General features: G+C 46.4%; 2 protein-coding genes across 4 annotated transcripts in view; one reads left to right on the top strand and one right to left on the bottom strand.

Moving 5' to 3' along the window:
• The window catches only part of LOC137630438 (uncharacterized), a 304794-nt gene that overhangs the window by 100865 nt on the left and 181220 nt on the right, over window positions 1-22709 (bottom strand). The window lies entirely within an intron of this gene.
• The window catches only part of LOC137630439 (saccharopine dehydrogenase-like oxidoreductase), a 46716-nt gene continuing 25126 nt past the window's right edge, over window positions 1120-22709 (top strand). The window contains exons 1-3 of one of the 2 annotated variants that reach the window (XM_068361909.1): window positions 1120-1258; window positions 18425-18537; window positions 20675-20881. In XM_068361909.1, coding sequence (XP_068218010.1) covers window positions 18445-18537; window positions 20675-20881 — 300 coding nt within the window. In that variant the 5' untranslated portion in view covers window positions 1120-1258; window positions 18425-18444. Of the gene's footprint in view, window positions 1259-1295; window positions 1409-18424; window positions 18538-20674; window positions 20882-22709 lie in introns of those variants that run through there. The other variant, XM_068361910.1, reaches the window with a different exon arrangement.

Below are 22709 nucleotides of genomic sequence, written 5' to 3'. Positions count from 1 at the left end.
AAAACTCACAACGAAAGAGAGAACTGTTCATCCATGATCCCAATTATAATCACTAAGATGCTCCGAGATTTGGAGAGGAGTGGGAATAATGTTGAAAATTTTAAAACTGCAGTAGAGTTCTTTTATGATACATCAGTGGACTAAGCCATTTGATGAAGTGAAAATTTTTTATTGGGTCCTTCTTCTGAGTAATTCAATATGCTGGTTTCAGGTTCAGGAAGCAGTGAACTGTATTCAATGGATAAGACCTGATTTAGAAATAGATTATAATGAACTTTCTGACGAAATTACATGAGTGAAAATTTCTTGACAGATTCTTGGCGCAAGGTTAATTGGGTTCGCTATTCTTTACATGTGGAAAATTGGGTTCGTTATTCTTTACATATAAAAAATTGGGTTCCTTAATCTTGACATGGAAATGTTGGGTTTGCTAACCTTGACAAGATCCGGACAATGCACATGAAAGAAGAATTTAAAGTCTAAACTGACCACAATAGGTTGCCCAAACTGATGATAGCAAGGTGTTAGTCATATCTGATTTCAAGATAGAATGGGACAAAAAGTAAAGATTGAGAATTTCATTATTAATTTATGTATGGCAAATGTAAAATAAGCTTAAATGCAACATTAGGAATAAGCTTGGAAGCTTTGCACCTATATATATAAGCTGATAGAGTGGCCGCAAACTTATTTTGTGAAGTGAGCAATTAGGAACCAGGAACCAGGTGTGGCCACCACCGAAGACTGACTGACGTAGTATACAGTACAACACCGCGAAAGGTCACACTATTGTGCATCAAGAATGTCTAAGGAAATTCTGGCCATACGATGAATAATAATAAATTTTTCATGTTGAATAATTGCAAGAATTCAAATATATCGCATACGTTATTTTATGCTCTTAATTTTCACTTAAGTCTATCGAATACGCAAATTGCCATCTACATAGTAGTCTAGTTTTAGGTAGACCATATAACGCTTATGATTAGCTTAGAAATGTTATAAGATACAAAAGGCAATTATTTCAGAGTAGTCAATCATATAAATACATTTATTTTACAAAGATCAAATAATTACAGCAAGTTCCCATATTCCGCTAACATTGTACTGTCACTTAGGCGTTGTGTATACGTGTAACAGGGTGGTACCGGCTCACCGTCTGACTGTCACTTTGCCAAGGTGTCATATTTTCTCCAGTTTTAAGGGTGTGGTCGTCACTAGCTTTCTAGAACCGACGTTCGAAACTACAGTATTTGAGGTAAGAAGTGGAAATGAGTTGTTTATATTAGATGACATTCGTAAGTATTTTAAATATAAATGAATTAAACCGATAAGGATTGATCTTTGCCTTGAATGGTGGACGGACTCGAGTGCTCTTGTTGCTAGGCTAGACTGTAGATACCGTCACGTAAGTTTTATTAGCTTTAAAATCTACTTCATAAACTTTATAGTATTATATGAGAACATCAGTCCATATAATTTTCCATTATTAGAAGAGAATGCTCATTACATTTTACCGCATAGTATGTCAATATTTATATTTTTCATGTATTACTTTCAAGGCTTTGTCAAGCGTTTAGACTTGGCACAATAATGGCTAAAGTTCTAGGAGTTTTCGTTTGGGGGAAATTATTACATCAGACTAGCATAGATTGATTTTGGTTGTCTGCAGAACGGCACCTACTTTTGACCTTAAATTAGACAGGATACGGTATTTGCGCTGAAATTAAATTCTATGGGGAGTGATTTTTATTATGATAGTTTTTTTTTTTTCGAAAATATTAACAACGAAAGTGCTGAGTGGAATTCTAATTAAATATTACTAAGGTAAGGACGGGTAAAATTTCGGTAGGGTCCCTCTTAGCCATTACCACGATAGCAAGAAACATTAGATGTTGGGAGAGGGTGTATGTACAATAGCGGCCACCTTTATGTATTATTATGTCTAACTTAGAATACGGCAGGGTAAGGGGGTCACAGTTGGCGTTAGCCCCCCCCCTCCCCAACATTAGGTAAGTAGGTAAGGACACGGCTTATAGGTTAGTTTAGGGGAGAAAGCTTACGTTAATTGATGTCCATTTTTAATGAATGTCTGAGGAACTGGCCGTTGATATACAAAGGCTCCTGTTGGTAATATTTCGATAGTCGTTAATGGTTTTTGCTGCGCTGTGCTTGCTTTCTATGTATGAATGCTAGTGTTGGCACACCAAAAAAGATTCATTGGCATAGTCTTAGTCTAAAAGTGTAATTGGGGAGGGTAATCTAATTTCACAATATCCATTTCGGATGTAGAAAGGAGGGTAAATGGTGTATCCGTAGGCATTTTGAGCCATTCTAATGCTTTTAACTGGAGGTAAAATCATTGTTTTTAAGTTATGGTACTCTCAGCGCTAAAAAAAAGTGCTAAGCTCTAATACAGATTGTTACTAATATTGTAAAATCACGTGAAATGCACATGTGATTGTCCCATCATTGCACACACTAAATGCCACAATTATTGTATATTGTGCAGCCTAATTATCGTCCCCAAACTGATGTCTGTTTGCTACAAAATAACCATATAAGAAATCAGATTTGGCAATTAAAAAAAAAAAAAAGAATTAAAAAAATTAATTTTGTATATAACTGTCTCATCATTGAATGCACTAAGCTCCACAATTATTATATTATGTGTTTTGTCCCCTAACCTTCTGTAATATTCCTAAACGACACCCATCTTCGCCATTAACATAAGTCGATATTGCTAAAATCACCAGAAAATGCAAAATTTTAGTGACTGTCCCTACATTCTACACAGTAAACCAAACATTGTTACTTTGTGGACAAACTAAGTATTTACCCCCAGTAAATCCATCTACATTTGACCACTAATTCATGATAAATATTTACTCTAGTCCAATATTTCTAATGAAGAAAATAAGTGTTCCTGATGTATTTATGGATACTCTGAACAGTTTTGATGCAAATAATTGGGATAAACACGTTTTTCAAATTTTAGAATACCAAAAGTTATGACTGAAAAACCACATTTTCAAAGGGAATCAAAAGAGAACACTACCTAACCTAAGGTTCCCACTCCAATCTAACCTAGAAGCTGTATCTTTGCCTACTTATATGCATGGGAAGGGGGTCACTAATACCCCTTCCTTAGACTACCGTATCCTTAGCTTACCTTAAGACTGAGTCTCAACCCTGTGTTTGCTTCGCCCCTTGCTATGTAACCCCCCGAAATCATATTTCGTAAATTATAAAAACGGCTTCATAATATTGTATTTCAGTTCAAAATAAACATTTTCCCCATAAAGAAAATCAAATAATAAGAAAGTTGCGCCTATCCCAATCAACTACATTCACCCCTTGAGTACTGCACTGTGTAATGTTATGATGGATTACTGTTTTACCAGACACCCAAACCATATATTTTTTACCAAATATGAATTTATCTTGCCATGGTAAGTGCGATTCTTTAATTTCTCACGATATATACTGTATGAACTATATATTTTTATGAATAGAACTTACAGTACCTGGCAGTTATATATACATAGCTGTTTATCTCTATTTCGGCAGAATTTTTCTAAACTAGGCAACCGCCTTGTGGTGGTTGGGTGGTAACACCCGTTAAAGGGTGGTAGGAGGAATCATTCCCGTTTTCTGTTCTTCAGTTCATCTCTGCGGGCGGATCGACAACACGTTGGTCCGTCATTAAGAGTTTTTCTTCGCTTTCCCTGCTCAGTGTACCAGTCTGCTTTTTGGTGAAGTACTCTGATTTGGGGTTTTGGCGATCGTGTTTTTTTGTATTCTCTTTGCTTTTTTGCTATTTTCATTATGAGTGAAAAGAGTCATTACCGTATCTGTGCGAATGAGGAATGTAAGGTGAGACTACCGAAAATGGCGGTAGACCCTCACACCGTTTGTTCTAATTGTAGGGGTTTCGTTTGTGCCCTTGATGTTAGATGCGGGGAATGCAAAGTTTTGGATGAAAAAGATTGATTGGTTATGAAGCGCTATGTGCGTAAACTAGAGCTCGATAGAGTTAGGAGAGCTTCTAGGTCAAGGTGTAAGTCTAAGTCTGTTAGTGGTAAGGAAGACAAACTTAGTGTAGATTTATCTATTGAACCTATAATTGATTCCCCTTTGGAAGTTGATCCTTCCCTTGGGTTAGTAACTCCTGCTCCTCCTACAGGTTCCGTATCTACGGATGACCCTCGGTACGCTAGCCTGGCGGCCGAGTTGAAGGCCATTAAAGAACAACTGGAGGCCTTTAAAGGTAAGGAAAGTGAAAGTGCTTGTGTTAGTGCAGTGGAGGTGGCGACTGACCGAACCTGTCATTACCCTAGGCCTAGACCTCGACCTCTACCAAGCTCCCAGGACCAAGGGAGAAGGTACGTCGATGACCGAAAGGGGGTGAGAGGTACGTACCCTCGGTCAGCCGTCGCCTCAGACAGTCCTGTTGTCGATTCCCAGGCTGCTCTTGACCGTCACGGGAAAGACGTGTCGGATTTGTTGTTTTCTTCTCCGAATTCGTCCAGACGTAAATGGAAGTTTGAAGCTTCAAGACCTACTAAGAGGAGATGGAACCGCGACGAACGGTCTCGTTCTTTCTCTCCCGGTTCTAGCAGTTATGAACCTTGTCCGTCGGAGGATGATTTCGACTCCGTGCCTGTGAAAAGGGCGAAGTCTACTGCTGAATATCCCCCCCCTTCTACGAGTGTTATTCATCAGCCCTCCCCTTCGGGGCCGCAAGACTCAGCTGATGTTGCTAAATCCTTTATGTCTGTCATGCAGGAACAACTTTTGAGGTTAGTGCAAGCCTTTAGCCGCCCTCACGCCCAGTCTGACTGACGTAAAGACGACTCGTTACCGATTAAGAAGTCTGCTTCTAAGAGAGAACGGAGTTCTTCTTTAAAGAAAACTTCTCCCTCTCTACGCCAGGATGAGGAATTTGTGCTTTCGCCAGGCGATACTTCTTCTCGATACCAGGACGATACAGTTTCTCGTTCTCGATACCGAGACGATACTTTATCGAACGATGCTGCTTCTCGTTCTCGATGCCAAGACGATATCTCCTCTCTTTCACGATACCAGCACGATACCTCCTCTCGTTCGCTTCGCCACGACGATACCTCCTCTCGTTCGCTTCGCCACGACGATACCTCCTCTCGTTCGCTTCGCCACGACGATACCTCCTCTCGTTCGCTTCGCCACGACGATACCTCCTCTCGTTCGCTTCGCCACGACGATACCTCCTCTCGTTCGCTTCGCCACGACGATACCTCCTCTCGTTCGCTTCGCCACGACGATACCTCCTCTCGTTCGCTTCGCCACGACGATACCTCCTCTCGTTCGCTTCGCCACGACGATACCTCCTCTCGTTCGCTTCGCCACGACGATACCTCCTCTCGTTCGCTTCGCCACGACGATACCTCCTCTCGTTCACGACGCCACGACGATACCGCCTCTCGTTCACGACGCCAGGACGATACCGCCTCTCGTTCTCGCCGCCAGGACGATACCGCCTCTCACTCGACATCAGAACGACTCTGCCTCTCGTTCTCGGTGCCAGGGCGATTCCACCCTGCCTCTTCGGGACGATACTGCCTCTTGTTCCAAGGATTCGTCTAGCGCTGGACTCCAGGATGCAACCCGTCTTTTGCAGGATGATGCCTTTGATTTGCCCTTGTCGGGTTCTAAGGATCCTTCTTCTCGTTCGAAGGATATTGCAGATGTGGATCAGAAACTCGAGGATGTTTCTGATGACGATGATAATCCTACCGACGCTGCGGGAGATTACAAAGTTCTCTCTCGCTCCCTTCTTGAACTTTTTGGAGAGGAATTCCAACCTGCTGCCCCTCAATCTCCTCAGTCCCAATTTAACAGAAAGAAGGCCAAGAAACAGTCGGCCTTCATCAAGATGAAACTGTCTATCTCCGCAAAGAAGGCTCTCACGAAGATTGATGACTGGATGAAGGAGCGGAGACAAGCGGTTAAGACATCCTTCTTGTTTCCACCAGCTCGTCTTGCTTCAAAAGCGGGTATGTGGTATGCGACTGGGGAACCTTTGGGTCTGGGAGTGCCTTCCTCCTTCAAGGGTGACTTCTCTGGTTTAGTGGACAGCCCTAGAAGGCATGCTCTCAACTCGGCCAAGGTCATGTGGTCGATGTCGGAGCTTGATCATCTCGTCAAAGGTATCTTTAGAGCCTTTGAGGTTTTTAGTTTTCTAGACTGGTCGCTTGGGACTCTCGCAAGGAAAACTGACCAGATGGAAGGATCTAGGGACCTTACCAGTATTATGTCCTGTATGGATAAAGCCCTCAGAGATGGGGCGAATGAGTTGGCGGCTCTGTTCTCAGCTGGGGTCCTAAAGAAGAGAGCTCTGCTTTGCTCTTTTGCTTCTAGGTCTGTTACCACTGCACAAAAGTCTGAGCTTCTTTACGCCCCCCTCTCTCAACATCTTTTTCCCGAGTCCCTGGTTAATGACATTACGCTTTCTCTGGCCCAAAAAGCCACCCAAGACCTTTTATCTCGTTCTGCTCGTAAGCCCTTGGCAGCCCCTCCTTCTTCGAAACGGGAGGAAAGGAGATTCCAGCAGCCCTTTCGCGGCAGGACTACTTCAAGACCAGATTTTAGAGGGAGAAGGCAAGAATCAGGACCAAGATCTACCAGGGGTTCTTTCAGATCTCGCTCCAGAAAATGAAGTTCGTCTCCTCCAGACAGTAGGCGCAAGACTGTCAGGTTTTTTGCAGTCTTGGAAGAGGAGAGGGACGGACACCTGGTCCCTCTCAGTCATCAAGGAAGGATACAAGATCCCCTTTCTGAAAAAACCTCCTCTCGCAGATGCTCCACTGGCTTTAGTAGCCCGGTACTCAGATCCGGGGAAACAGAAGGCCCCAATAGACCTTGTCGACCAAATGCTAGACAAGGGAGCGATAGAACTGGTTCGGGATCTATCCTTCCCAGGCTTTTAAAATAGCCTGTTTCTGGTCCCCAAGAACTCGGGCGAATGGAGACCCATCCTGGATGTCAGCTCTCTCAACGTCTTTGTGGAGAAGACAAAGTTCTCCATGGAGACGACTCAGTCGGTGCTGGCGTCAGTACGTCCAGGGGACTGGATGGTGTCCCTCGACTTGCAGGACGCATATTTCCATGTTCCCATCCATCCGACTTCAAGGAAGTACCTGAGATTTGTAATGCAGGGCAAGTGCTTCCAATTCAGAGCTCTTTGCTTTGGTCTCAGCACGGCTCCTCAAGTCTTCACCAGGATAATGGCGAATGTGTCAGGTTGGCTGCATCAGGAGGGGATAAGGATATCCTTCTATCTGGACGATTGGCTGATTTGTTCACGATCGAGGGAGAAATGTCTGGAGGATTTACGGAAGACTTTTATGATGGCTCAAGACCTAGGCCTGGTCATCAACAGGGAGAAGTCTCGGATCAGGCCGAATCAGACTATTCTCTATTTGGGGATAGTTCTGAATTCAGTTCTTTTTCGGGCTTCTCCCTCTCAGGAAAGACAGACCAAGTGTCTCGTAAAAGTCAGAACTTTCCTGGACAAGAAGAGATGCACAGCGAAGGAGTGGATGAGTTTGCTGGGGACTCTATCCTCCCTCGAACAGTTTGTCTCTCTGGGGGAGACTCCACCTAAGGCCTCTTCAGCACTTTCTTTCGAAGACGTGGAACAGAAAGATGCAGGAAGACTCCTTTTCCTTCCCCATTCCAACAGAAGTCAAGAATCTTCTGAAGTGGTGGCTGGACCCAACCTTGTTAGGGGAAGGGATCTCCTTACACAAGAAGAACCCAGACCTAGTGTTGTTTTCAGACGCATCAGAGTCAGGCTGGGGGGCAACACTAGGAAGCAAGGAGGTCTCAGGCTATTGGGAAGGAATTCAGCTGGGAGGGCACATCAACAACAAGGAGCTGATGGCCATTTTTCTGGGGCTAAAGGCCTTCAAGGACTTGGTGTCTGGGAAGATTGTGGAGGTAAACTCAGACAACAGCACAGCTCTTGCTTACATCAGGAAGCAAGGAGGGACTCACTCTCTGTCTCTGTTCGAGACAGCAAGAGAGCTCCTTCTTTGGGCGAAGGAAAACAGGATAAACCTGCTGACGAGGTTTGTTCAGGGACAGAAGAATGTGAGGGCGGACATGCTCAGCGGGAAAGGGCAGGTCCTTCCCACAGAATGGACCCTCAACCAACAGGTCTGTCAGAGTCTCTGGAGGCTGTGGGGGAGACCCCTCATCGATCTGTTCGCCTCCAACTTATCCAAGAGGATCACCATCTATTGCTCCCTAGTTCGACTAGGAGGCAATAGCAGTAGACGCCTTTTTGATGGATTGGACGGGGATGGACACTTATGCTTTTCCCCCGTTCAAGATCATCAATCTGTTAGTCAGGAAATTCGCTCTCCTCGATTCGGGACGGATGATCCTGATAGCTCCGTTCTGGCCGATGAGGGAATGGTTCACGGAGGTGGTGGACTTGTTGATGGACTTTCCAAGAAGCCTCCCTGCAAGTCCAAATCTGCTCAGACAACCCCACTTCGAGAGATATCATCAAAACCCCCTCGCTCTCAATCTGACTGCCTTCAGACTATCGAGAAGCTCGTCAGATCGAGAGGCTTTTCAGCGCAAGCTGCGAAAGCTATCGCCAGAGCGAGGAGGGTCTCTTCACAGAGGGTCTACCAGTCCAAGTGGGAGACTTTTAGAGCTTGGTGTAGGAAGCACAAGATTTCCTCATCCACTACCTCTGTGAGCCAGATTGCGGATTTCTTGTTGTACCTCAGACAGGACGCTAAGCTAGCTGTGTCCACTATCAAGGGGTACAAAAGTATGCTCTCTTCCGTCTGTCGGCATAGAGGCTTGGACTTGTCCCGCGATAAGGACTTACATGACCTCTTGAAGTCTTTTGAGACGACCAAGCAGACCCAGTTAAAGCCCCCTTCTTGGAACCTTGATGTGGTTCTTAAATTTCTGTGCACCAAGAGATTTGAGCCCATCTCACAGGCTCCCCTTAGGGAGGTTACCAAGAAGACCCTCTTTCTTTTGGCCTTAGCAATAGCTAAAAGAGTTAGTGAAGTCCATGCAATTGAAAAACAGGTAGGCTTCAATCTGAATGGGGCAGTTTGTGCCTTAAGATTAGACTTTCTCGCTAAGAACGAGAACCCTTCTTAGCCCTGGCCGAGGACCTTTGAGGTTCCTAACCTGACCAACCTAGTGGGTCAAGAGCAAGAAAGGCTTCTCTGTCCAGTACGAGCCCTCAAGACCTACTTGTCTCGCACGAAAAGTGTGAGAGGCTCTTCTAGCTCCCTGTGGTGTTCTGTGAAAGATCCTCAGAAGCCCCTTTCCAAGAACGCTTTATCCTTTTTCCTGAGGGAAGTGATAAGAGAAGCGCATCTCTTGTGTGAGGAGGAACACTTCGGACTTTTAAAAGTGCAAGCTCACGAAGTGAGGGCCATTGCGACCTCGCTTGCTTACCGCAAGAACATGACGCTCCGTCAAATTATGGATGCGACATTCTGGAGGAGCAACTCTGTGTTCGCCTCTCATTACCTCAGAGAGGTGAGAGTGGATTATGAGAAATGTTATACCTTGGGCCCATACGTAGCTACGGCTTCTGTATTAGGCAAAGGAGTTACTACCTCCCCTCAACCTTAGTTTTGTTAACTTGTGCATAGGTTGGTGTTTTTTTATTGGTTGTCTGTGGACTTCGACTTGTGTACAGTCACCTCAGTCAAGTTAGATAATTTTTATCTACTTTGCAAATGTTAGGTGGTTGGTTTGGTAGGGGTGCAGTTTTTATTTTGGGCAATAGGTAGTCCTGAAGTCTAGTCAGATTGTTGGTCTCTCCCCGTTGACAGACTCGATTGAGTGTTTTCAGCTCTGCAGGTCACATCCTGGCTGATACTCCTAAGGGAAAGCGACTCAAGAGGCAGGAACCTTTGAAGTCAGCTACCTTAGCAGGTAAGGAATCAAGGTGTTTATTTATCCTACAGCTTTTTTGGTTGTTTCCCCAACGATGTTTACTGTCTATCACCCTCCTCCAAGTGTGTTAAATCAGCTATGTATATGTAACTGCCAGGTAAGCTCTATTCATAAAAATGGAGTTTTTATGATAAAACAAAGTTTTGTGAATACTTACCTGGCAGTTATATATACATTCGAAGGCCCACCCACCTCCCCTCAGGAGACAGGTCGGGCATAGATGAACTGAAGAACAGAAAACGGGAATGATTCCTCCTACCACCCTTTAACGGGTGTTACCACCCAACCACCACAAGGCGGTTGCCTCGTTTAGAAAAATTCTGCCGAAATAGAGATAAACTGCTATGTATATATAACTGCCAGGTAAGTATTCACAAAACTTTGATTTATCATAATAACTCCATTTTTCCAACAACAGTAGTTCTCATTTGTTCTGTTACCGAAATACAGTACAAACCACGCTATTTACATGAGGTATTACTTTTGGCGTAGCTGAAATGACGAGTCATTAGAATTTTAACGAGGGTTAATTACCCCCTCGCTAGTTAGCAAGGGGGTAGGGGAGTGGTAGCTAGCTATCCCTCCCCCCCCTCACACACCGGTGAACTGCTTCACTTTACTTTTGGCTCGGGCGATGAGCAGACGTCTCTGCTTCGCCCTCGCATTATTGACAGCCTTAATTTTGTTTTGCTTTTTCTTTCAGCTTGTGTGCTTGAAGTTGGCCTCATCCTTCCTTCCCATCATGCGGAAGTGCCCTGGAACGTTTGTCGGCGGTCGAGACGGACCCTCACACCTTATGTCCTCATTGTCGAGGTCAACGGTGTGAAAGGGATAAAAACTAGTTAGTGCAGGTAGTGGCCTACCTCCCAGTGGGAGAGGTTTGCCCGGCGGCGTAAGAAGAAATCTAAGCGTGACCTTTCTCCTTCAAGGGCTGCCTTGAAGAAGGAAGGTTCCAAGGACACTCCTTCCGCTGCCTGAACCTCCTCCGAAGTTCCCACTTGATCGGTCTCTCGTGAGAGGCCGGCGAGTGGTAGCGCAGGACCTTCTTTTGTTTCCCAATATCTGGGTTCGGGAGAGGGCGTTGCCTCCCATAGCGAGGCAGCTCCCCCTCCTCCTCCGGGGGAGGGCATTGATCTTGTTGATGACCATGTTGCTACGATGATCTCTTACAGCTTTGGGCTTCCTTGGGGCTTAAGTGCTCGCCCTCCAGGGAAGCCCTGTTTGACCTGATCCAGTTGGGTGCAGCTGTCAAACAGTCACCGGTAATAGCAGAGGTAGATCCTCTGTCTATTGTCGACGTTGTTGTGGCAGAGGCTTTCGACGGGTCGGGTCAAACCCCTGCTGTGGTTGCGGATGTTGCTGAAGGCTCAGTTCCCCCCTCCGAACATTCTTCGAGGGAGGAGCTGGGTCCAACGGTCTCTCCTGCGTGTGATTCTCCCCCTCAGGGGAGTGCACTGACATACTCCTCTTCAGAGGACAGATGATGATGTTGCTGTGCCTTGAGGTCGTCTTCGCCGTGAGGTTCGCCCTCTTTGCCGTAGAGGGCTTCCTTCTCCTTACAAGGGAATTACTGTAGTAGGCGCCTCTTCGGATCTTCGCCTTCGACGTCCCCTGCAGAGGATCCTCCACGACGAGAGCAGACCGTTGTAGCTGCATCGCTTGACCTCTCCGCAGATCGTTCGCGATCTCCGACGCCTGCCAGACCTTCCAGTCTTCATCTCCGTTCCTGGACGCTGATGCGCAGTGGGCGCCAACGCTCCCCGTTGTCCAACGGGCACCGGTCCCTTCGGGGCAAAAGGGCTTATCCCAAAATGTGGGTGAGTCCCTTAAGTGCCAGGTCTTACCTGCGCGCCCACGATTTCCTGCGCAAGCGCTCTCCTGCTGACCAGACTTCTACTGATTCAATGCGCCGACGATCTCCTGCTGAGTCTCGCCATAGATTTCCTGCGCGCCAGCGCTCTCCTGTGCTACAGAGACCTCCTGTGCGCCACCGCTCTCCAGTTCGCCAGCGCACTTCTGTTCCTGCTGCACACAATGCGCGCCATCAGTCTCCTGAGCGCCCACGATCACCTGCTCATCAGCGCACAACTGCGCTCATCAACGTTTGCCCGCGCGCCCACGATCTCCGGATCTGGGTGCAGGCAAGGACATTGTTCCTCCGCCTCCTCGCCGACGTTTGCCTACGCGCCAGCCATCGCGCGCACTCACCTGTGCGCACTTCTAAGGCAGCCCGAGTACCTGCACGCCCGCGCGCCCACGAGATGTCTCCTGATCCCGCCCACGAGCGTTTGCGTTTGCGCGCAACCTCGCCCTTTGGTCCTGCGCCCCAGCAGGTTCCTTCTGAACGCGCAACTGCGCGCCAACGATCTCCTACGCGCCCGCACGATCCCTCGCCTGCGCGCAAGCGCGCTCCTACGCGCCCACGCGCCAGATCGCCACAGGTCTCCAACACGCCCACGCGCTAACTCGTCTGTGAGTAGTCGATTGCCTGTTTGTGCTACGCGCCACCGATCACCTACGTACTATCGTTCTCCTGACCGCCAGCGCTCGCCCTTACAACCACGCGCACCCTCACCTGCGCGCCCACGCGCACCTTCGCCTGCTCGCCCGAGCGCCCGCGCCTTCATCTCCGCACGCAATGCACGCGCCAACGTTCGTCCGCGCGCGAACCAGCGATTCTACCATCGCGCGAGCGCCAGTGCTACCCGCCAGGTTTCGCAGCCCGCCCAACCTTGCTAGTCTTCGGGGACACGTGCTTCCAGATCTTCGTCCTCGTGATCTCCACCTTGTAAGCGCAGAGCTGCACACGTCCAGGAGCAGGAAGAATCTTCGGAGAGGTCTACGCAACATTCTTCTTTTCAGGCAGGCCCCGTGGTATCCACTCCTAAGGATCAGCCGATCCCCTTCCCTCCAGTGGGTGTTGCTGACACTGCGTCGGTCAGCTGTCAGCTTTGGTTCGGGTCCCTGATCAAAGCGGTCGTGCATGCTATGAAGCTGGCCCTGGCTGATCTGGGACTGAAACCAACGGCAGCCTCGTTCCTGCTGAAGAGAAGGAGAGGAGTCGACTTCGTGGTAACTTCTCCTAGGGTTAAGCTGGCTCCCAAGAAGTCTGTCAGGAAGGCCCCTTCCCCCGCAGACACCTTCTCCTTCCCCTGTGGACGAAGCCTTTCCGTACTCAGGAGAATCCAGCGAGGTGAGGCATTCTCCCATGGCACCAATGGGAGGAACCCCACCTCGAGGAAGAGAACCGTCTTACATGGAGAGGAGCCCCCAGACTTCTTTGCTTGAGTCCTGTATCCCTCCCAGGAGGGAGCCTAAGGACTCGAAGACTGCTCCTAAGTCTTCAACCTAGATTCAACCAGAGCTAGCGAGACCTCAGGAGAACGTCCACGTATCTCCCCAAGTAGAGCTACTGGAGACAGGAGACCTTGCTGCCCGTCCACAAGGAGGAGAGCAGCACGAGTCGGAGTGGGCCTTCTGGCAGGTCCTGAGTCTAATGAGGCAACTCAACGGATTCAAGGACCCCGAGACTGCCCCCCGCGAAGGCAAGGATACGGTCCTGGACCAAGTCTACGGTACCCAGAAGCTCCCAAAGGCCAGCGCGGCTCTGCCCTGGTCCCAGGGAGTGAAGAGTGCCAGAGACAAGGTTGAGGGCCAGCTCTCCGAACTCGCCTCCTCCAGCCGTTCCTCTGCCGGGAACAAACTCCTCCCACCTCCTCGTGTACAACAGAGGAGGTACTTCGTGATCATGGGAGTGTCTTGTTTAGCTCTTCCCCTCCACCACTCTGTGGAAGAGCTCTCTAGGGGAATTTCTCTCGAGAAACTCTCCGCCCGGCAGGTGACATTCTTGGCTACGGAGATCCTAAGCCAGGAGAAGGTCGCAAATTGTGCCATGCAGGCCACTTCGTGGCTGGACATCTGGCTGGGGTCTCTGGGCATCCTGTTGCGATCCGAGGACTTGTCCAAGGAGAGCACCAGGAAGGCCCTGGAGACTTTCCTCCTCTTAGGCACGCGCTCCATCGAGTTCCTGGCTCACCAAGTTTCGAACTTGTGGGCAAACTCGATCCTAAAACGTCGTGATGCCGTGACCTAGAGGTTCCACTCGAAAGTCCCAGCTGTGGATGTCGGCAAGCTCAGACACCCCTCCATCCTTGGAGAGAGTTTGTTCGAGCCCAAGGATGTGGAACGGACAGCTGAGAGGTGGAGGAAGTCGAATCACGATTCGCTCCTCCAAAGGGCCCTTACATCTCGGCCCTACAAGCCTCCAGCTCCTCAACAACATCATCAGCTGCCTCGTCAGTCTAGGACATCGAAACAGGCTCCGGCAGCAAAGGCAAAGGTGTCTAAGCAGCAGCCCTTTCCTGTCAAGGACAAGAAAGGCGAAAAGTCCTCCAGGGGAGGTAGGAATCCTAGGGGGAGCGGCAGAGGCCGTAAACGCTAGGATTGGCAATCCCCCTGCATGTCCACCAGTGGGGGGATGCCTACAAAGTTGCGCGGACAGGTGGCAGCAACTCGGGGCAGATACCAGGACGATCTCTGTGATCAGCCAAGGATATCGCGTCCCGTTCATAACATCTCTTCCTCCCCTGACAGCGAATCCAGTGTCGTTGAGCTCCTATGCCATGGGATCGGCAAAGGGGATAGCCCTTCGGGCAGAAGTCGAGACCATGCTCAAGAAGGATGCTCTTCAAGAGGTCGTCGACGGCTCCCCAGGCTTCTTCAGTCGACTCTTTCTTGTAAAGAAGGCGTCTGGAGGCTGGAGACCTGTCATCGACCTCTCAGCTCTGAACAAGTTTGTTGAGCAAACTTCGTTCAGCATTGAGACAGCAGACACGGTCAGACTTGCAGTGAGACCGCAAGACTTCATGTGCACACTGGATCTAAAGGACGCGTACTTCCAGATCCCAATCCATCCGTCTTCTAGGAAGTACTTGAGATTCAGCCTAGACAACAAGATCTACCAGTTCAAGGTGCTGTGTTTCGGTCTCTCCACAGCACCTCAGGTGTTCACCCTGATATCTTCGTTGGCACACAGGATCGGCATCCGTCTCCTTCGCTATCTGGATGACTGGCTGATCCTGGCACTCTGAGTCGACCCTTCTTCGACACCGAGACAAGCTTCTGGGACTTTGCCAAGATCTAGGGATCATGGTAAATCTCGAGTAGTCTTCTCTGCTTCCAACTCAACGACTGGTATATCTAGGCATGATATTAGACACCAATCTCCACAAAGCCTTTCCATCAGACGACAGGATAGCAAGGCTGAGGAGGCTCGCAAGACCTTTCCTCGGACGAGAGGAGCTTCCAGCCCAATCGTGGTTACGTCTCCTAGGTCACCTGGCCTCCTTGGCCCGTCTAGTTCCGAATGGCCGCCTCAGGATGAGATCCCTGCAATGGCGGCTCAAGTCCCGGTGGAATCAAGGCAACGATTCCCCGGACACTCTGGTCCGTATGGGACCTGCAGTGGTGGCTGACCGACGAAACCCTTCGAAAGGGAGTGGTTCTTCTCGTCCTCCCCCCGGATTTGATGCTGTTCTCGGACGCGTCAAAAGAAGGGTGGGGGGCCCACTTTCTGAACCAGAGGACCTCAGGCCTATGGTCAGAATCAGAAAGGTACCTCCACATCAATCTGCTAGAAATGAAGGCCGTTTATCTGGCCCTTCAACAGTTCCAACAGACCCTGGCGGGCCACTCCGTTGTGGTGATGAGCAACAACACCACAGTAGTGGCTTATATCAACAAGCAGGGAGGTACCTTTTCACAACAGCTATCCCATCTTTCAGTAGAGATACTGAGGTGGACCGAAGTCCACTCGATTCCACTATCAGCTCGCTTCATTCCGGGCAAAAGGAATGTGCTCGCCGACAGTCTGAGCAGAGCATCGCAGATAGTGAGTACCGAGTGGTCTTTGGATCCTCAAGTAGCCAACAAAGTCCTGACTTTGTGGGGTTCCCTGACAGTGGACCTGTTCGCGACAGCTTTGAACTTCAAGCTGCCGCGATACTGCTCCCCAGTCCCGGGCCCCAAGGCACTCTGGCAAGATGCCTTCCAACAATGGTGGGACAAAATCGACGTCTACGCCTTTCCACCGTTCTGTCTGATGAGAAGGGTGCTCAACAAGACCAGACTATCGGTCAATCTGTCAATGACCTTAATAGCTCCGCTATGGCATCACGCAGAGTAGTTCCCGGACCTTCTGCAGCTCCTGACGGAACTCCCAAGAGAACTCCCCCCACGACACGAGCTACTAAAGCAACCACACTGCAACATCTACCACAAGGCCGTAGCTTCGCTTCGGCTTCACGCCTGGAGACTATCCAGCGTCTCCTCACTGAGAGAGGCTTTCCGCAACAAGTTGCGGAGAGGATGTCTCGACACCTGCGAAAGTCATCTGCAAGGGTCTAACAGGCAAAGTGGAGAGTCTTCTTTGGTTGGTGTCGTGGAAGGGGTATCTCTCCCTTCGATGCCACTATTCCAGCAATAGCGGAGTTTCTCGTGTACAGTATTTGTGGGAGGAAATGCGCCTTTCAGTCTCGACGGTGAAAGGCTATCGCTCAGCCTTAAGCTTAGCCTTCAGGCTGAAGGGAATAGACATTTCTTCCTCGCTGGAACTTTCTTTACTCATACGAAGCTATGAACTTACCTGCCCTCAGTCGGAAGTGAGACCACCTCCATGGAACGTGGTTCGCGTCCTCAGGGCTCTTAAGAGACCTCCGTTCGAACCATTACGCCAGGCCTCTGATCAACACCTGACTTGGAAGACGGTGTTCCTGCTCGCTTTGGCATCAGCCAAGCGGGTCAGTGAGCTTCATGGTCTCTCGTACGACGTCGCCCATTCAAGGGGATGGGGGGAGGTAACATTCGGATTCGTCCATGAGTTTGTAGCCAAGACTCGGAACCCTGGAGTACTGGACCCACGGTTCGACTCCTTCAGGTTTTCGAGTCTCCGTTCTGTAACAAGTGACCCAGACCATCTGCTACTATGTCCAGTGAGAAGTCTGAGGCGTTATCTGAAGAGAACAGCTGCAGTCCGTCCCCGCGTGCAAGCCCTGTTTGTGAGCACGGGAAGGACGAAGAGGAGGGTCACTAAGAATATCATCTCAGCTTGGATTCGAAGGGTCATCCACCATGCCTTGAATCCAGATCCTCCTCCGTCACGTCATCCCAGAGCACACGATGTCAGAGGCATCGCAACGTCTCTGGCTTTTAAGAGAAACTTCTTGGTGACGCAGGTGCTACAAGCTGGGGTCTGGAAGCATCAAACGACCTTCACAGCCCACTACCTGCAGGACGTGACCCACAGGAGCCTTGATACATTCTCTATCGGCCCTGTGGTGGCTGCACAACAGCTGGTCTAACCTCAGGCTCCTTAATGGACAGATAGCAGAAGGTTGAGGGCATTGTTACCCGGTTTTAGACTGCATGAATGAAAGAGTATGTCTGGCCCTTACTTCTTTCTTCATCCTCCCCTCTCTTGGGGAAAGCAGCATCCTGGGTTCTCTGCATAGCTGACCGTAAACCATGCTTCCTTGTGTTCCTAGTAGTTCCTAGTATTAAGATAATACTGTCGCGTCCCCCATACCCTGACGAGGTGGTATTGGGAACGTCCTATCCTAGAATTCCATCTAAAGGACTTCAGGTCAACTTCATAGGACGAGTCACACTTCATTCCTTCACACACAAGCTTACGTAGGCTGCGGTCCTTGCAGAGCAAGGCACTTGCGAGGTGCAGGGACTCCTCATCTTGAGCACTGACACACTCAGATACTGAGTCCCCCGGAAAAAAGCCAAAAGCCAGTAACGGCTGGGACTTACCACCCTACTTAAGGGTTAAGTCACCCATATTAAATAGCGTGGTTTGTATTTCAGTTATGGAACAAATGACAAATTCGTAGATAATTTGTATTTTTCCTAACCATACAAACCTTAGCTATTTAATCAAACTTGCCCGCCAGCCCTGTCCCTCGGGAAGTCCTACCTCTAAGCAAAGTGAGCTAGTCACAGGTGTGAGAGGGGGGGAGGGGTAGCTAGCAAGGGGGTAGTAAACCCTCGTTAAAATTCTAATGGCTCGTCATTTCAGCCATGCCAAAAGTAAAACCCATATTAAATAGGTAAGGTTTGTATGGTTAGGAAAAATACAAATTATCTATGAATTTGTCATTTTTTCTTGACTGTTTGATAAGATTAGCCATAAACATAGCCTATCACCTGGGAAGTTATGAACAGGTTAGGCTAGCTGATTTGGTTCATAATGTAGAAATTCGTGTTCAGACCAGTAGTCAACTGATTGATGTGATGGCTTACGTTTTAAGTTTCAGTATTTAGAGAAAAAAATTTGCTCCATACATACATTCTTGTATTTCCTTGCTGTAATTTGATTCAATCTGTTGTTCATAATGCTTGTATCAAATTTATGTACCTCATAAACTTTTTTTATTTTCAGATTTCATCAAATTTACAAAGATGGTAGAAAACGATACAAAGGTTACAGAAAATGAATATGATGTTGTGGTATATGGAGCAACTGGTTTTACAGGGCAGTTTGTTGCAGAACAGGTAAGATGTTTTCATAGTATACTTGGAATTATTGGTTGGACTTTAGTTTGAGCATTTAGGAAAGTTAATAGTTCTGGTATTTAATTCTTATAAATTTATACCCCTCCTTGATATGACAGTTCTTCTGAATATTTTATAATTTATGAATGCTGTCTCAGTTTATGGAAAAAGATGGAAGAATTTTTATGGGTAGATAAACATGGAATCCAACTACAGTTACTATATATGGCTTCACTGTATGGAAGATTCTACACAATTAGGAAGATTATTTGGAATAATATTGCCATTTCTTTTGTTGAAATTTATGGCAGAGAAAAAGAAATTATTTCTATTTAATTGATGGCATAGTAGCTATCATAAATTTTGTTAAGGGGAATCCATTAACATTAGTATGATATTGTGCTGTTCATCAGTCCTGTCTTGTGGATCTTAATTTATGGGTTTTTATTTTTTGTAAGCTTTTCTTTCTCTGGTTTTGTACAGTATTTTATGAAGTGCTACTGTTCACATTTCAATTGATAGCAGACCTTGTGACTGGCCCTGCTAAACTCTTTGACAGTGTAGAAGATACCAATGGATAGTAGATGGTTCTGCATTAACTCCCTTTATTAAAGTTGGCAGATACAGTAGTAATGTTTATTGTAACACAGATGATTATATTGGCCAAAAGTAATGGCTTTGCTGGTAATAAAATTTTTTTTTTTAAATTCTAGAGTAGCAATGAATTTGTCTATCAAAATGAAGTTCCGCAGTAGCAAGGAATATACAACTTTCAAAATGGTGTTTGAAAAAATAATCCTCTATAGTCAATTCTTTTTAGTGGGGCAGAATTGCACCGACTCGCAGGGGTGCCCTTTTAGCTCGGAAAAGTTTCCTAATACCTGATGGTCGGACAAAAATACTTCTGACCAATCAGCTGTTAGGAAACTTTTCCGAGCTAAATGGGCACATTTGCGAGTCGATGCAAATATGCCTCAATAAAAAAAATTGACTGTACTTGTTTAATGCATAATCAGTTTTGGGGAATTTACATCACTAAATTTGACTAAAATATTTAGCTGTTAACAGTATTTGAAGCTTCATAGATTATCATTGTAGTTTGCATACTGTTGAAACTGGTTTTTATTCCAGCTTCCTGTTTCTAAGAAACCCGATGTTTAGGTTAAAAATTGTGAAATGATGATGTTTTTGCAGAAAATGATGAGTTATGGAGAAGGGTGGTAGAGTGGCAAGAGATTTTGAAAAGGAGGGTTTGTGAGTTAAATATGTATTAGACTGAAGCTATGGTTAGCAGTAAAGAAGGTAGAAACAGGATACCCATACATGAAAGTAGAGGAGTATTTATAAAACTGGTAGAAAAATTTAGATACTTGGGATCTACTATAAATCAGGAGGGAGGATGTGAGGCTGAAGTTGAGAATAGGATAAAAGCAGCATGGGAAAAGTGGATGTAAGTAGCAGGAGTGGTATGTGATAGGAAAATGCCAATCAGGGTAAAAATCAAGATCTATAGAACAGTAATAAGATCAGTATTAATGTATGGATCAGAAAATAGGGCTTTAAGATGAGAAGAGGAAGCAAAGCTTGAGAGAATAGAGATGATAATTCTAAGGCAGATTATGGGAACATCATTGTATGAAAGATTGAAAAATGATGAAATAAGAAGAATGGCAGGTGTAGTAAAGATTACCGAGATGATGAGTGTCATGACCGAGATGGTGTTGACACGTGTTAAAGGATGGATGGTGGGGAGGGAGTGAGGAGGACTTGGGAGAAACCTGTTATGGGGAGGAGATCAAGAGGAAGGCAAAGAATTAGATGGCAAGATAAGGTAAAGGACAATATGGACTGAAGTGGATTGGTGGAAGAGGAGGCCTTTGATTGAAGGCATCAGAGGGGGCGCATCAGGCAACCGACCCCTTAATGTAGGGCTAACGGTGGGGAAGATGATAGACGTGGTAGGGATTTATACTTTAAAGTCTATGCTAGAAATATTTTTTAATAAAACGGGCCATATTTTGAATGGGAAATTGCAGTACAGCATAGTGTATAACGATACAGTGTATGCAGGGTTATGTACATTACTTAAGTTTTAATGTATCAAAAGTAAAAGTATGGTGTACTTTATTCATTTCAGATTGTCAAAGTGGCTGAGAAAAATAGTGGACTGAAATATGCTTTTGCTGGTCGGAGTAAAGACAAACTTGACAAGACTGTGGAATTGGCAAAATCCAACACTGGCTTGGATGTTGATGCTGGCATTATCATTGCAGATGCTAATGATGAGGAGTCTCTCGTCAATATGGCAAAACAAGCAAGAATTATTATAAATTGTGTTGGCCCAGTAAGTTTTATATGCATGATTCCCTTTATGAATAAGGGTTGATGAAGAAATAGTTTTTCATATTTAAAATCATTATTTGGCTCCTTGCCAAGTTATATTTGTTCTTTCACATATACAAACCTGTCATTCTGTAAGATGGAAATCTTGAACAACACTGGAACGGTTATTGAATAGTTGACAAGGTACTAAAGTTGGTTAATGAAAAGGTGTGAGTAGGGGGGGGGGGGGGGAGCCCCACTTCCCCACTCACTTTCCTGTCGCAGAAAATCTACACTGCAACTGGTACATAGGTACCCTTGTGCTGGTTTCTCGACCTTTGGTTTATTTTATTTATTATTACACAAGTACAATTCACTCTCATTTAAAAGGAGTAAGATTTCAACAAAACTAGAAAGGCTGTTAAACTTTTAAGAAGGTGGTTGTTGCTGGGGTGGGTGGAAAGTAACCCATGCCCACCTGACAGGCGGCAAAGCTCCCATCTTTTATTCCAGTTGCAAGCTATACAGATGTAAGTCTTGTTGTCTTATTTGGTTAACTTTTTTTTTTTTTTTTTTTTTTCGGAAATGAATAGTTGTACTGGCAGGTTGGTGTGTTAAGAGAATACTGTATAACAAAGAAAGAAGACAAGGATATGCATTTGTTTTGTAGTTGAACTATAAATATTTAATTTTTTTGTGCAAAAATGCCTGGTCCACAACATTATTATTATAAGGTAAGCTACAACCCTAGTTGGAAAAGCAGAATGCTATAAGCTCAAGAGCCCTAATAGTGAAAAATAGGTGGGGAAGGAAAGGAAACACAATAGACTACAAGAGATGTAATAAACAATTAAAATAAAATATTTTAAGAACAAACATTGAAATAGATCATTCATATACAGTATATACTATAAAAACTTCACAAGGACAAGAGGAAGAGAATATGATAGAATAGTGTGCCTGAGTGAATCCCCAAGAAAGAGAACTCTAACCCAAGACCATGATACAAAGGTTATGCAGTAACCAATACTAATTGTTCCTGTTGGGCAGCATATTTGTTACTATTGTTCCCTCGCCAGAGTGTGTGGCCTTTCGATGATGACAATGTGAACCTAAGGAATTTGGCATTACTTGAAGACATCAGTAGTGCTCCATTGGAGGAAGGTTTTGCTATTGCCAAGTGTTTAAGGGGAAGTATGCCACCCATCTTCTACTGATACAGTCTCTTCCTGACCACTAGGAAGGTAATTAGGGCATATCACCTGGTTGTGTTGTCTCTGCTGCTTCTAAGAGTCCCTTGTGACCTCTTCTTCTGTGAGATCATTGTCATTGGCTTGCACACTACCTCTTGGAAGGCAAACTTCAAATTTTCCTTGCTCCTCTGCCTCATCATCTTTAAATTCATCTGATGCTGTAATTCTAGATGAATAAAAAAGTTTGATATTATTGAATTAGTCCAGTGATATTATTGAAGTAGTCCAGGAAGACTGGTCAATATTAGTCGGGTATGTGTAGACTGAACAATCTCTACCAGGGTGCATGTTGGAGGGCGGTGCGATACTGAGAGCCAACTCATCCAGAAAAGGTGTCTCAGTATGTGGTAGAGGAGCTCATGCTGCTGTTACCTGTTTGTTATCTCATATTGAACCAAGGACACACACCGATGGTTGTCGGGATAAGGGTGGTTCCCCACCATCCTGGATGATCAATCTATCTCGCTCTCTTTTAAAGGGGAGAAGAGATAGAGGCATTGCATGAAGAAAACTGTCCCACACCAAGAAGACATATTGCTGTTCACTACACCTGCTACCTGTGCTCGGTCTTGTACCGAGTGGATTGCCCATGGCCGA

Source organism: Palaemon carinicauda, chromosome 38 (genome assembly GCF_036898095.1).
Source record: "Palaemon carinicauda isolate YSFRI2023 chromosome 38, ASM3689809v2, whole genome shotgun sequence".
NCBI lineage: Eukaryota > Metazoa > Arthropoda > Malacostraca > Decapoda > Palaemonidae > Palaemon > Palaemon carinicauda.
Note: the sequence above shows the minus strand (reverse complement) of the source record. Positions and strands in the feature narration are given on the sequence as shown.